The following is a 14,553-nucleotide window of genomic DNA, read 5'->3' as shown; positions in this document are numbered from 1 at the left end:
AAAAATATTCACCTTAATTCCTTCTGTAGAAACTAGGCTGACATAAAACTGCACTGGGTATCATAAAAGTGGGTGTTAGGCCTAGGGAACTTGGTGTTGGGCTCTGTGAGGGCCTGGGACCATGTAATTAATATCTTGCACTTATAGAACATGCAGTGGACTATTTTAAGCACATAACATCTATAATCCTACTTAAGTTTTGCAATAATCCTAGAAGTACAAGGAAGTACAGTTAGTTAAAAATGAGAATCCAGGCACAAAAAGATGATATTACTTGTCCAGGGTTACACAGCTAGGAAATGGCAGAGCTGAGAATTGGAACCATGTTCAACCATCCTGCTCTATTGCATCTCAACTCTAAGGTGGCACAGCATGGTTGTTAAAAGGACCCATTCTGAAGCCAGATGCCTCACTCTTCATGAGCTGTGTAACCTTTGCGAAGTTCCTTACATTCCTGATGCTTCCAGTCTCTCATTGTAAAATGGAGATCCTAATGATGGTATACCAATCTTTATAGGGTTGTTGTAAGGATTAACACATTTAAAACAGCACCTGGCATATAATAAAAACTTTGTGTTAGCTAACATTACTGTTTGTTAATATGTTATACCAAATTCCATTTCAACAAAACTTTCTGTATTACACTTTTGCCAGACTTAACCAGTGAGCCACCTAAAAGGTGTTCTAAGCCACAGAATTCCTGTTTGACTTAAGGATTTCACTTGTGAAAAAAGAAATGTGTTCCACAACTGTCAAATAACATAAATTTAAGTATCATTACTTAAAAGTACTCTTGAAAATGTACTTGAAATTTCATGGGAATTCAGTATTTCCATACATCACTGTCCTTAAGAATGGTTCCAAATTGGTGTACATAGATTCCTAAAAAACTTCATAAACAGTAATAAAGGTCTGCAGGCCTATTTTAATATTTCCATAGGCTCTAGAGAAACCACATAGTAAGGTTACCTGGATTACAGGTGACTGGGTTTTAGACAGAAGGAGGTGGCACTGGTTGAGTGGCTTATGTTGCTCGGGAATCTTGAGAGTCAGGTCGAGGTGCATCTGAATAATTTTCTTTTCATCTATACCTAAATCTTTATTGAGACTTCCTCTGAGTCAGTGCTGGAGACTCAAAGTGAACAAGACATATGTCCTTCTCTTGAGGTCCTAATAGGTTAATGGGCAATAAACCCAAATAAGTAGTTACCCAAATTACAATAACAATACAACCAGAGAATAACACCCAAAGGAGCCTCTAGGGTCAGGCAAATTTCTCAGGGAGGCAGTGGACCAGTTGTTTGCAGAAATTGATGAGTACTTAGGTCAAAATATGATTCATTTCAAAAAGAAAAGGTAAATTGTATTAAATAATACATGCAATGTGTTTGGATGAAAAAAAAATTATTCTGCACTTGAGGTCCAAAAAGTGATAAGGAAAAGAAAAAGAAAAGCGTTGGAGTAAGGGGTGTAGATGGAGAAACAAAAAGAGGGTGGGAGAGGGAGAGAGGAAGGGAGGGAGGGAGGGAGGGAGGGAGGGGAAGGAAGGGAGGGAGGGAGGAAGGAAAGAAGGGAGGGAGGGAAGGGAAGGAGGGAAAGAAGGAAGGCTGGCTTCAAAATAATAGCTAATACTAGGTTTACACAATTCACATGTGAGGAAGGGGATGTTATCACCTCCACTTTGTAAGGATGAGGAAACTGGGGCACAGAGTACCTGGTCTGCAACATAGCTGCTCATAAAGTCACCTAAAGTCCTCTTGCCCTTTCCCGCTGAAACCTCTGTTCGGTCCCTAAGTCAAGGCAGGCCCGGGGCCAAGGTGCTCCGGTCTTTTGCTTGGGGTGTTTCTTTAACTCCTTGGGAAACTCCATCTGGTTATAGTGCATGAGCTGAGTTGGCTGGCTCTGCTGCCTACGCATTCATGCAGTCTGATGCCACACAGTGCCATACATCAGGGCTGGTGTGATGCCGCCAGACCATGCAGCCCAGGCCGTGTATACAGAGAGCTGCTGTGGCTGTCAGGAAAGCTCAGGACACTGCACAGCTGCAGAGACCTCAGACAAGATACACACTCATTCAGAACTCAGTCCATCTCTGGTGTGGCATCTGCCCTCCCTATTCCAAAAGGAATGATATAAAGCCTGGGAGAGTAATTGACATGGAATGCTCTGTGCTACCGGGTCAGCAGTCTGTAATAGATACAATTACCATACACTTTTCAAATTGGCTATATTCTTGTCAGTATCCCAAATAAAAGTAATCTCATACTGTGTCCTGACGCTGGTCTTTCACACACATCATATGAGAGTCATGTCCCTGAGACCCAGTGTTAACTACTAATTACTATCAAATCCCACCCACGTTTCCCTGGTTTCCCTGGCCTCTTTCCCCTCCTGTGTGCAGCTGGGTTATCTCATGCACTGAGCTCATCAGCTGTCACCAGCAGAAGCTGGGTCTAGTCAGTCCTATGTGTGGATGTTTGACTGCTGAGAAAACACCTAAGGGTTCTCTTTAGTCAGTCACCCAGCATAAGACTGCCCTAACAGTCGCTTTTCAAACAGAAATAGAGACTGAGCCATCAAATGCAATAGAGCATTGATACCACAAGCATATACTGTAAAATTCTAATATTTTTCAATAAGCAGTACTGAACATTATTAATATTAAATAGATTTTGCCTTCCTGATAAATGGCTATCTTGAAGATTTTTTTAATGAGCTGATTCCTTAAATGTGTGTTTGCACACAAACACATTTGGTCCCACTGAAATGAATTTTGCTTGAGTAAGGACTGCGGAATTAGACTTTTGGGGGTCAGCTTCCTGTCCCACAGAATGTGGTGGGAAAGTTCCCACAATCAAGGGGGCCTTTCTTAGCACATTCCATGCGGGAAGCATCTGTAGAAGTTTTATGCAGACAATGCAATGTCTCAAGATGCTATCAGCATCTCCGACAGCCAAAGGCCACTGTGTCCTGAGCGGATCCCAATCCCCATCAAATTCCACAAAACTTATTTGCAGCATAAGCAAGGATGTGTGTGTGTGTGTATGTGTGTGTGTGTGTGTGTGTGTGTGTGTGTGTGTGTGTGTGTGTGTACAGCAAGGCAGCATTAAACCTCACTGTCACTGTGGAGAAAGAAACCAAACTCATATGAACTTGAGCTTACAATCTTCTTATTGTGAGGATGTGTACTGAGAGAAAAGGTTATCATACTTAGAAAATTCTTTAAGGAAGTTATTCTCAATCACTCCCATGAGGTTCAGAGAAACTTAAGCACAGCTGACAAAGCAGCAAGTAAGCCAATTCATTCATTCAATCACTATTTTCAGGATGTCTGCTATATGCCAGGCACTATTTTGAAACCTGGGGATGTAGCAGTGAACAGAACCATAGCCCTACATTCTGCTGCTTCACTCAGAACTTGTAACACTCTCATCAGTTCATATTTGAATATCAGACTGTGAGCCCCAACCATGCCCTTTCTCTTCTCACTGTATACCAGCACGTAGAACATATCTGCAACAGAGGTAGTAGTCTATATGTTTTGTGAAGTAATACACAGGAACAGAGGTGTGACACTAAACTCTTTAAAAACCTCATGAAACTCTTTGGAGATATGGAAAACATAACATATACATTCATTTGCCCAATCTGATGAGTAGGGTCAGTTATAGACCCAGCCACTAGGAAGCACACATTTTGTCAGAGAAATAACAAAAACCAAGCATGGAGGTTCAGAAGGGTTGGTGTATTTAAGAAACTATAAGCACTGTGATGTGACTGAAGCAAGTGGGAAGACAGCAGGAGACAAAGCTGAAAAGAGAGGCAAGGTTGGGCATAAAAGATTTAAGGATTTGGACTTTTATCCTGATGGTGATGGGGAATAGACAATGGAATTTAGACAGAGGAGTAATAGGATTTTAAACTGGTGATTTGGCAAGATCACTCTGGCTGCAGAGGTGGAGGACAGACTGGAGGGAGCCATGGCCAATGAGGTAGTCCTGGTGAGAACTGATGAGGCCTTATTTTAGGCAGTCACAGCTGGGTAGGAGAAGTGACAATTTCATGATCCAAGGAAGTAGAATGGGCAGGACTTTATGATGGGCTGGACGGAGAGAAAACATCAGTTTCCACTCCAGACTAAAAGATACTTTGTGGCGGGGACTATGGCCAATAGGAAGTGATTAATTTGCACTTGTAAAGGCTGAAAGGATCAGAGAGGAGGAAGTGGTGGACTCTTGGAAGCTTAGTGGTTAAGCATGTGCAGTCAGATTATCTAGGTTAAAATCACAGCTTCACCACTTGCAGGCTGTGTGACTTTGGGCAAGAGGCTTAATCTGTCTATGTCTCAACTTCCTCATTCATAAAATGGGAATAATCTAGCTTGTAGTATTTTTGTGAGTCTTTGGTGAATCAATACATGTCATTCCTTAGAAAAGTCCCAAGAATAGAAAGCACTCAATAAGGGCCAAAGCGTTATTGTTATTCTCAGGTTTCCAGCTTGTGTATTTGCTGCGATTCAGGGCAGGAAATCTTCACTGGCTCCAACTGCCTTCAGCCTTTAGTTCAAATCCATCACACAGATGCTCAGAATCCTCTATGGTCTGGTCCTGTCCTGTATCTTGTATGATACTGCCCTATCTTTTCCCAGGTCTGGGTCTTTTGTTTTGTTTTGTTTTTGAGACGGAGTCTCACTCTGCTGGAGTGCAGTGGTGCGATCTCAGTTCACTGCAACCTCCGCCTCCTGGGTTCAAGCAATTCCCCTGCCTCAGCCTACTGAGTAGCTGGGATTACAGGCACCCACCACCACATCTGGCTAATTTTTTAAATATTTTTAGTAGAGACGGGCTTTCACCATGTTGGCCAGGCTGGTTTCAAACTCCTGACCTCAGGTGATCTGCCTGCCTCAGCCTCCCAAAGTGCTGGGATTACAGGCGTGAGCCACTGTGCCTGGCCAGGTCTGGGTCTTTACTCATACTGTTCCCTCTGCCCTCCCCTGCCTTCATCTCTACAGATTAAAATTCATTTCAAATGCCACCTCTTCAAAGAAGTATCATTAGACTAATATTAGATAGTAGCATATATTAGATTTACTCAACTGCCGAATCTTTTAAAATCTAATTTCTTTGCATTTGCCTTAAGTCTCTTGGTTAGGTTGGAATGGGCGCCTTAAGAGTGGCCACTGTCCCTCATTAATCTTTCTATCTCCTCTGGCCCCTAACCTTGCCTCTCGTGCAACTTGATACATCTTTGTTGCATTGAAACAGACAGTCCCCAAGATGAAGTGCTCATTTATAAAACTGGGGTATTACTGCCACTGATTTCATAGGGCAGTTTTGAGTGCTCAGCAGATTAGATCCTCATCCACATCATCATTTCTAAAAAGAAAGTTTTACTTGTTCTTTGCCCACCTTAATATAAACATCTCTCTCTCTTTCTCTCTCTCTCTCTCTTTTGAGACAGAGTCTTGCTCTGTTGCCCAAGTGGGAGTGCAGTGGCACAATCGTAGCTCACTGCAACCTTGAATGCCTGCCTCAGCCTCCTGAGTACCTGGGATTACAGGTGTGTGCCACCACGTCTTTTTTTAATTTTTTTAAGAAAAGGGGTCTTGCTATGTTGCCCAGGCTGGTCTCAAACTCCAGGGCTCAAGCAATCCTCCTGCCTTAGCCTCCCAAACTGCTGGGATTACAGGTGTGAGCCACCTGTAATGAGACATTTAACTTAATTAAAATGAGACAGAAGTGAACACGCCCAGCCACTTCTGTCTCATTTTAATTACGTTAAAGGATAAAGGCATTACTTTAGAATTCCTGGTAAACTGTTCACAGGAATCAGTACTGTTCTGGCCCATGCAGGCATTTCTTTACAAATTCCAGAGTTCCCTCTCTGGAGCCATGGCTTGAATATTTTAAGTCTTTTCATTTTGGTCTTTGAGATACAGTGCTCAGCTTTTGATCTCTGTGATTCTGATAGAGAAGGTGACTGGGAAGGATTCAGGTGCAGCAGTTGCCTCTTCTATCTCAGGGCCCCCAGTCTGGTTGCTGAGATCAGAAACACAGGGAGTGGGATATAGGTGCTTTGAGCCGGCTGTTCCAAAGGGAGCAAACAGGCAACTGTGGCAGTCCTGGAGTTTTATTTTTATTTTGTCTTTTTCTTTAGAATTTCCTCTAAAACTCATTAGGGAAATTTAACATATTCCAGATTAGGCACTTTAATGGGCTTTTGCTCCTGCCTTAATTTTTTCCCATTTTTAATTTCTCCTCTGATTTTTACTTGGCTATTTCTGGGATTACAAAGTTTGCAAACTTGACAGAAAATTTCTGGAAAGTCTTTACTATGTGAGTTCATTATGCTAATATCATGTATACTGCCTGGCTCAGTAAATAAGAGATTTGTTTCAGAGACTGATTTTGTGGCAGCAGATTGGGTTCACTATGATAAACCATGTAGGGAAACTGAGCCTCTTTTATAAAGTTTTATAAAACCACAAAGACTCTTTTGGGAGTTACTTTTTTGTACCACTGTTGTGATTTTTCTCTCTTCAGGAACCTCGGACAAGTCTAATCTGGAGCTGATCACTCTAACATGTACCTGTGTGGCTGCGACTCTCTTCTGGCTTCTATTAACCCTCTTTATCCGAAAAATGAAAAGGGTAAGAACACAGATGACGTTCTATGCTCCTTTTTACATATATCCTAAAACGCCTGGTCTAATGTCTACAGTAGGCAAATGTTGGACCCTCTTTCTTTCCCCTCCCTCTTGTTCCTATCTCTGACCTGGTGAACACAGAAAGAAAACAAATCATCAAAATGTCTCTAACCACAAGGTGGGGTGTTCAAAAGAAAAGCCATAACAATGGACAGATGAATATTTCTCAGGGACAAAAGATATTTTTGATATAAAATATGTTAATAGAGTCTTTAAAGTCAGCAGGGGACCTGTGAACCTTTATTTCCTAAATCTCACTCTCTGCTAAGAAATAAAAAGGAGGTTGGGCATGGTGGTGCATGACTGTAATCCTAGTACTTTAAGAGACCAAGGCAGGAGGATCACTTGAGACCAAGAGTTCAAGACCAGCCTGTGCAACATAGTGAGACACTGACTCTACAAACAATTTTAAAACTTAGCCAGGTATGGTGGTGCACAGGAGGCTGAGGTGGGAAAATCACTTTAGCCTGGAAGGTCAAGTGAGCAGTGAGCCATGATCATGCCACTGCACTCCAGCCTGAGTGACAGAGTGAGACCTTGTCAGGAAAGGCCCACCTTTGACTTCTCTCATAACATTTTGGAAGTAAATATAAGTGGATTCTTGTTCTATACCTTCTGAGTCATACCACAAAATTAAGTTCTTTAGCGTATGAGGTCCAGGTTGGCATTCAGGACATTGGATTTCTATACTTAGGCCTGCAATATGATCTGCTTCTCCAAAATCCAGTGGGAAAAGAGCTTTCATTCATTCATTCATTCATGGTTCAAATATTTATTTACTGCATACCCACTCAATGCAGTGTGCCAGGCCCTGTGCAAGGACCTCTGGTGACAGAGGGACAGACGCTGTCGGGGGAGACTGGCTTTAATCAGCCACACAAATGTCAAACTGCAACTCTGAGTTAGCTGAAAGAGTAGCTGTCTAAAAGATGTGTAAGAGGAGTGGCAAGGTAAGGAAGAGAGGAAAGAGTGTTGTAGGCAGAGGGAAGAGCATTTGGGAGGCTGGGCAGGGGAGGGAGAACACAGTGAGAAGGGGAGACTGACAGAAGGCCAGGGCTGCAGTGCGGAGAACAGGAGGAACAAGGTATGATGTGAGGCTGCCAAGGAATGAAAAGAAAAGGTGGTGAGGCTTGGCTAGGCAGGGTCTTGTAGGCCATGGTGAGAGATTTGGTCCATATTCTAAAAGCAATGGGAAACCTTGAGGAAGAGAGGGATGTTAGGCTAAAGGCGGGGATGGGGGGTGGGACGGGTAGTGTGACAGATATAGGTCTGGAAAGATTATTTTGGTTACTGTGAAAAAAATGGACCAGAGAGGGCAAGAGTGAATAGAGAGGCACCTGATAGAAGACTTCATAGTAGTCCAGGTAGGAAATTATGGTGGCAGGCCAGGCATGGTGGCTCACACCTGTAATCCCAGCACTCTGGGAGGCTGAGGCAGGTGGATCACCTGATGTCAGGAGTTCAAGACCAGCCTAGCCAACATGGTGAACCCCCATCTCTACTGAAAATACAAAAAAATTAGCCCGGCATGGTGGTGGGCACCTGTAATCTCAGCTACTTGGGAGGATGAGGCAGGAGAATCACTTGAACTCGGGAGGCAGAGGTTACAGTGAGCCAAAATTATGCCACTGCATTCCAGCCTGGATGACAGAGCAAGACTCTGTCTTAAAAAGAAAGAAAGAAAAAAGAACAGGTGGCTTTTCTTTTGGTGGCTCTGACTAAATGATTAGAGTCAAGGGATATTTGGGAAGTAAAATCAGTAGAACTTGAGAAGTGTCAGAAGGCCTCCTCAATTTCTAGAGATTAGCTCTTATTAATATGCCAGGTCTTATGGGAAGCTCTTTATGTAGTATATCAATAAATTATTCCAAAAAAATATGAAAAGGTAGATATATTATTATTCCTATTTTATAGAGAGGGCAACTGAGACTCAGCAAGATAAAGTTAACTGATCCAAAGTCATTATAGTTAGACCTTAGTTTTCAACCCAGGCTATTCAACCTTAGATTTGATATTTACAACCAGTAAGGTATACTTTATAGTGCTGGTATGAGAGACAAGGCCAGCAGCCATCTTCTATGGTAAATGTTTAACAACAGGCTTTTGCCATTTGGAGTGACTGATTTTCAGACATGACAACTAATTCCACTGCTTGAGAAGGAAACAAAGGTCACATAGCAGTTTTGAAAAGGGAGATACACCACGTAGGGAAACACATCTAACAGAAGCAAAACTTGCCAAATCTGCAAGGGAGGTACAAAGGCTATAGGAGTTCAAAGGAGGAGAAGGGGAGAAAAAACTTCTGAGAAAGCGAGGCTTGAGACAGACTTTGAAGGCTGTAGCTGGAAGGAAAGAAGCAGAAAAACAGCCTGCTCCAGTCCTTCCCGGGGAATTAGTGTGGTTACTTAGCATAGAGGAGCACAGTAGAAATAAAACTGGAAAGGGGCTAGGTGCAGTGGCTCACGCCTGGAATCCCAGCACTTTGGGAGTCCGAGGCTGGCAGATCTCCTGAAGTCAGGAGTTCAAGAGCAGTCTGGCCAACATGGTAAAACTCTGTCCCTATTAAAAATACAAAAATTAGCTGGGTGTGGTAGCCAGCACCTGTAATCCCAGCTACCTGGGAGGTTGAGGCAGGAGAATCGCTTGAACCCGGGAGGCAGAAGTTGCGGTGAGCCGAGATGGCGCCACTGCACTCCAGCCTGGGCAACAAAAGCAAGACTCCATCTAAAAAAAATAAATAAAAAATAAAACTGGAAAGGTACATTGAGACTAGATTGAAGAGGTCCCTTCTATTTCTAAAATTCTGTGAAATTTTGATGGCAATAAGAAAGAATAAGAGCAAGAGATTATTATCTCAAAACAGAATGCCTGTAAAATTTGAAAGGCATTAGGGGAGGCAAAGAGGAACAAGACATCTAAAAATTTTTCCATGTGGTTCCTCTAATGACAATGTCAGTTCCTCATTGATAAAGACAGCATTTTATCTTTGTATCTTCACCCTTCATCATCATAGCTAACATTTATTGTTGTAATTATAGCTAACATTTATTGATGCTTACTGCATACCAGGCCCTACTCTTAATAGCTTTCCATGGATTATTTCATTTAATATTCACAATAACCCTATGAGATAAGTATCATTATTACAGATAAGAAAACTAAGGTTAGAGGGCAGCTTGCCCACAGTTATGTGTGTGGGGGGGCAGAAGTTGACCTGTGATTCAAACCCAGGCATCCAGCCCCCATGCCCGGGCTTTGAAGCACTTAACTGTGCAGCCTCCATGCCAAGCACCTAGTAGCTGCTCAGTGTTAATGTCTATTGAAAGAATAAATATTTTCCGACGAACATTTTACTATCACAGTCTCCTCAAAGCCCTCACTTAAGGTTTGTTCGGTGTCTCCTCTCACCTGCCTTATTGAAATAAACCATAAAATTCCATGGGTGCCACATGGGAGACTGCCTACCACTGCCTGTTCCCCTGCCTCTGTCAACACTACTACCAGCCTCCCCACACATCCTGCATGAGCCCAAGATGTCCCTTGCGAGGTTTCAGCTATCCTCTGCTCTGTGAGGATTGGAGATTGTTTCTCAGGGTTTTGGCTATACTGGGCATTAAAGAGTTTAGTCATAAAACTTACTACGACAGCAGCTTCTCTAATGGGCACCCAGAACCCTGGTATAGGAATTCATACTCTTCACAGAGTGTCTGGCAGGCCGGACCCTCATTGTCTAATACCAATGGCAAACACAGTACATGACAAACGTGCTCCGTATCGTTTTTTGCTTTTCATCCTTTACGGAAGCCAAGCAAACCTTTCTGCCTTGAGCTATCTGTCACACATTTTAGTGATAATTTTTGTGAGAAGGAGAATGATTGCAAGTGATGGATGAGGTGAGCTGTGACAGCCCAGACCAGAGTGAGTAAGGGCTGAAGAATGCGGGTGGGTGTGAAATGGTTGTGTATGAGAGGTTGTCTTCTCTAGTCCAACTCTGGTTCTGTTTAGGGAAAAGCACCAAAAGGAAGGGCCCCAAAACTCATTTAAATGAAGTTCACATAACTTCTGGGCAAGAATTATATGGGAAAGACTCTTTCCATCATATCCAAGAGTCTGCCCACAGAAACGCAGTCATCAATTCTGGAAATGTGTCCCTTAACAGGAAATACACCCATTGATATGAATTTAAGACATTAAATGTAAATCCAGTTATCTATGATCTGAAATAAAGGATATCTTCTGGGCTTGATTTGCATTACCAAGATAAAAAAGCATTTCAAGGCAGATGTCTGCCCTACTCACTTAACATCATACCAATGGACAGATGAACTCAGGATGTGGCTTGCGTGTAAGTCTTATACCATATTTATACTCCTTGGCCTTTGAAATAATCAATTTCTTTCCTTCTTTCTTTCTTTCTTTCTTTCTTTCTTTCTTTCTTTCTCTCTCTCTCTTTCTTTCTTCTCTCTCTCTCTCTCTCTTTCTTTCTTTTTAGACAGAGTCTTGCTCTGTCACCCAGGCTGAAGTGCAGTGGCACCATCTTGGCTCATTGCAACCTCTGCCTCCTGAACTCAAGCAGTTCTCCTGCCTCAGCCTCCCAAGTAGCTGGGACTACAGGCATGCACCACCACACCCAACTAATTTTTGTATTTTTAGTAGAGACGGGGTTTCATCATGTTGGCCAGACTCATCTCGAACTCCTAACCCAGGTGATCCACCCACCTCAGCCTCTTAAAATGTTGGGATTACAGGCCACCATATACGGTCTCAACTTCCATTTCTCACAGAAGGTAATCTTATTCCAGTGTCACTAATGGATTCAGCTACAACCTTTCCAGATAGCTGGAGCAACTAAGAGTCAGGCCTTCTGAACGTTTAAACACTTCATAAGAAATGTGCCTTTCACTGCCCCAGGGATCTTCAGTTTACTTTGCCACTACTTGCCTTTCCTATATATGTAGAAAAGCCACAATGCATCCCACTGTTGGCCCATCTGTAATGTATATTCCTGCTTATACAAGATGGCTATAGAAAGTTATTTTTAGCCATTGTTTGGAATGACTTTATAAAAATGCCTTGCATTTTTTAGCAAGACCATCATATAATTGTTTAAGATCAAGTAAAACACATAAGGTCACTGGAGAATTTGAGTGCATGTTATCCAAGATAGGATGGTAGAGCTCACATTACAGAAATGTAGTGTGGGAACAGTAAGGAGTTGTTTAATAGAAATTGTACACTCAAGTGTGATGAGTGTATGTGAATGTGGAGAAGTACTTTCTGTACCTGGCCACACAGTTTCAACCAAGTGATTCCAAATAACAGTGGATGTTAACTGAATATCCAGGATTTGTAAAGTTGTTTTCTTCTTGATGACTTTGAGATCTCTTTATTTCTCAGTCTTCTTCTGAAATAAAGACTGACTACCTATCGATTATAATGGACCCAGATGAAGTTCCCCTGGATGAGCAGTGTGAGCGGCTCCCTTACGATGCCAGCAAGTGGGAGTTCGCCCGGGAGAGACTTAAACTGGGTAAGATATGTGTTCAACAGATGTATAAACCTATACTGAGCACATACTACATGAAAAACACTGTGCTCTGAGAGACACAAAAGTAAACTAGACCTGGGATTCTACCTTCCAGCTGCCCACAGACTGGCAAGGGAAATGGACACGAAGGTAAATAATTCCAATGAATGCTCAGACAACAGTATAAGGTGACAGGCAGCACCTGTTTGTTCATTCAGTGGCTATCAGGCACCTTCTCTGAGCAGCAGACAGTGGTCTAAGCCCTGGAGATGCAAAGGTGCTTGCATCTCCTCCCTCAAAGGGCTCCATCTGGAGATAGATGCAAAAGTGGTAAGTGAAGGGGGACGGGGAGAGAGGCATTCCAACAGGAAGCTTACAAGTACACATACTCTTAAATAATGAAACAGTTGAGGGATTAGAAATATGTGATCCAGAACATAATCGAGGGTGGCAAGGAACAGTAAAATCAAACATTTGGTGAAAGAGTTGGTGTGCTTCAAGGCTATGGATAAAAAAACCCCTCTGCACAAATCCACAAATTACATGCTGTGATTTTCCTGGGAATGTCCAGACCGAGTAGAAAGCCCTAGGGGAGTCATTTAAGTTTCACTTTTGAAGAGTAAAGACTGTTGTTTTCCAGGTACAAACAGCAGGCAAATGTGCTTTCCCGCAGCCTACCTTCCAGTTCCTCCAGCTCAGACGTCACAAAGTCCATTAATCTCCAACCTCTAGTGCTACAAAACAATTGGAGCCTCATTACTCCTACCCAAAATGTTTGGATTGTGGCTTCTGAAAGTTTTCCACTCACTTCTGTGTATGCCAGAGTCATTAGTAGTTGGAACTAGGAAAACAGATTGTGGATCCAGTGTTCTTGGAGCTTGTCACTCTCAGTGTGGAGAGCCCGTTGTTCCAAATTCAACAGTATTGCCCCTCTCCTTACATGCAAATGATACTGGGGTGAGGGATGTAGGGGGCAGAGAGGGGAAAATGGCTTTTGTTTTTCTCTTGGGCCTTGAAATGATTCTGCTTACATTGAGAAAGGACTGGCCCCAGAAGCATATTGTATTTGGCTTAGAAATCAGTTAAAAGCTGGAGAGACAAGAGAAAGCCAGCAATGGCTGCAGACAGGAGAAAAAAAAATTAACTACATTTGGAGTAGTTAAGGGCAGGTGGCACACTGGATTAGTTCCTTCTGTAACTCTAAATTATATGGCAGCTAGCCCAGCCCCTCAGTGACCTTGGCAGGGAATATGGGATAATTTTCCCACAATTACGAGCCATTCTCAGCCCACGTTGCTTTCCAGAGTTGTTAGTCATAATCAAATGTACTTCTTGCAGTATAGAACACATGAGCTTTCTGTCCCACGTTTCATTCCTTCCTAGTATCATTGTGATCCGCACCACATCATAGATTGCTAATCCTTCTACCAGAATTCCCCTGGGGCTCTGTGGGTTTAAATAATCCCATTTCAGGAGCGTCTCCTTATTGAAGATCATTCTTATCGTTCCTTTCCTCCCCGGAGTTGCCACATGCTAGGATTTGGCTTATGTCCATTTGAGTGTTTCTGATGGTGAGAGAAAGTGTGTCAAGTCTGCTAACTTTGTCTTTCAATGCAGAGTGTGGCTGAAAGGCCCAGAGGTATGCTTCTCTGATTGATTAACGTGGGAGCAAGGAGGCCCAAGACTTGTTTATTTCTTAAGCCAAATAAATGACAAAGTAATTTGAAGTTATGTCTGACAACTGAAAATAACCCGAATTATGTCCAGATAGAGGAAAAAAAGGCTGTTTTAACTGGCAGTTACGCTACGGTTATAAATGTAGAGAAATACACAAGGTTGTATCTGATTGCAGCTATATCTACTGTGTTGGTTACTATCAGCAGCCCTAGTGAGTGGGATTGGAATTTATACTACCTGATAGATGGATGCAGTTGGAGCTTGGGCCAAAGGTGTTGCTACCACTAAAATTCCTGAAATCCAAGAACGAAAGGAATCTTTTTTTTTTTTGAGATGGAGTTTTGCTCTTGTTACCCAGGCTGGAGTGCAATGGCGTGATCTCGGCTCACCGCAACCTCCGCCTCCTGGGTTCAGGCAATTCTCCTGCCTCAGCCTCCTGAGTAGCTGGGATTACAGGCATGCACCACCATGCCCAGCTAATTTTTTGTATTTTTAGTAGAGACAGGGTTTCACCATGTTGACCAGGATGGTCTCGATCTCTTGACCTCGTGATCCACCCGCCTCGGCCTCCCAAAGTGCTGGGATTACAGGCGTGAGCCACCACGCCTGGCAGGAATCTTTTTTTTTTTTAAAAAAAATGATTC

The 14,553-nt window shown here is 42.8% G+C and overlaps 1 protein-coding gene across 1 annotated transcript in view; it reads left to right on the top strand.

The window, feature by feature from the left end:
- Positions 1 to 14,553, top strand: part of FLT1 (fms related receptor tyrosine kinase 1) — a 192,658-nt gene that overhangs the window by 141,417 nt on the left and 36,688 nt on the right. The window contains exons 16-17 of the mRNA XM_021676188.2: positions 6,543 to 6,649; positions 12,103 to 12,235. Coding sequence (XP_021531863.2) covers positions 6,543 to 6,649; positions 12,103 to 12,235 — 240 coding nt within the window. The remainder of the gene's footprint in view (positions 1 to 6,542; positions 6,650 to 12,102; positions 12,236 to 14,553) is intronic.

Source organism: Aotus nancymaae, unplaced genomic scaffold, assembly GCF_030222135.1.
Source record: "Aotus nancymaae isolate 86718 unplaced genomic scaffold, 86718_ANA_hifiasm-v0.15.2.pri h1tg000043l, whole genome shotgun sequence".
In the NCBI taxonomy this organism is placed as follows: domain Eukaryota; kingdom Metazoa; phylum Chordata; class Mammalia; order Primates; family Aotidae; genus Aotus; species Aotus nancymaae.
Note: the sequence above shows the minus strand (reverse complement) of the source record. Positions and strands in the feature narration are given on the sequence as shown.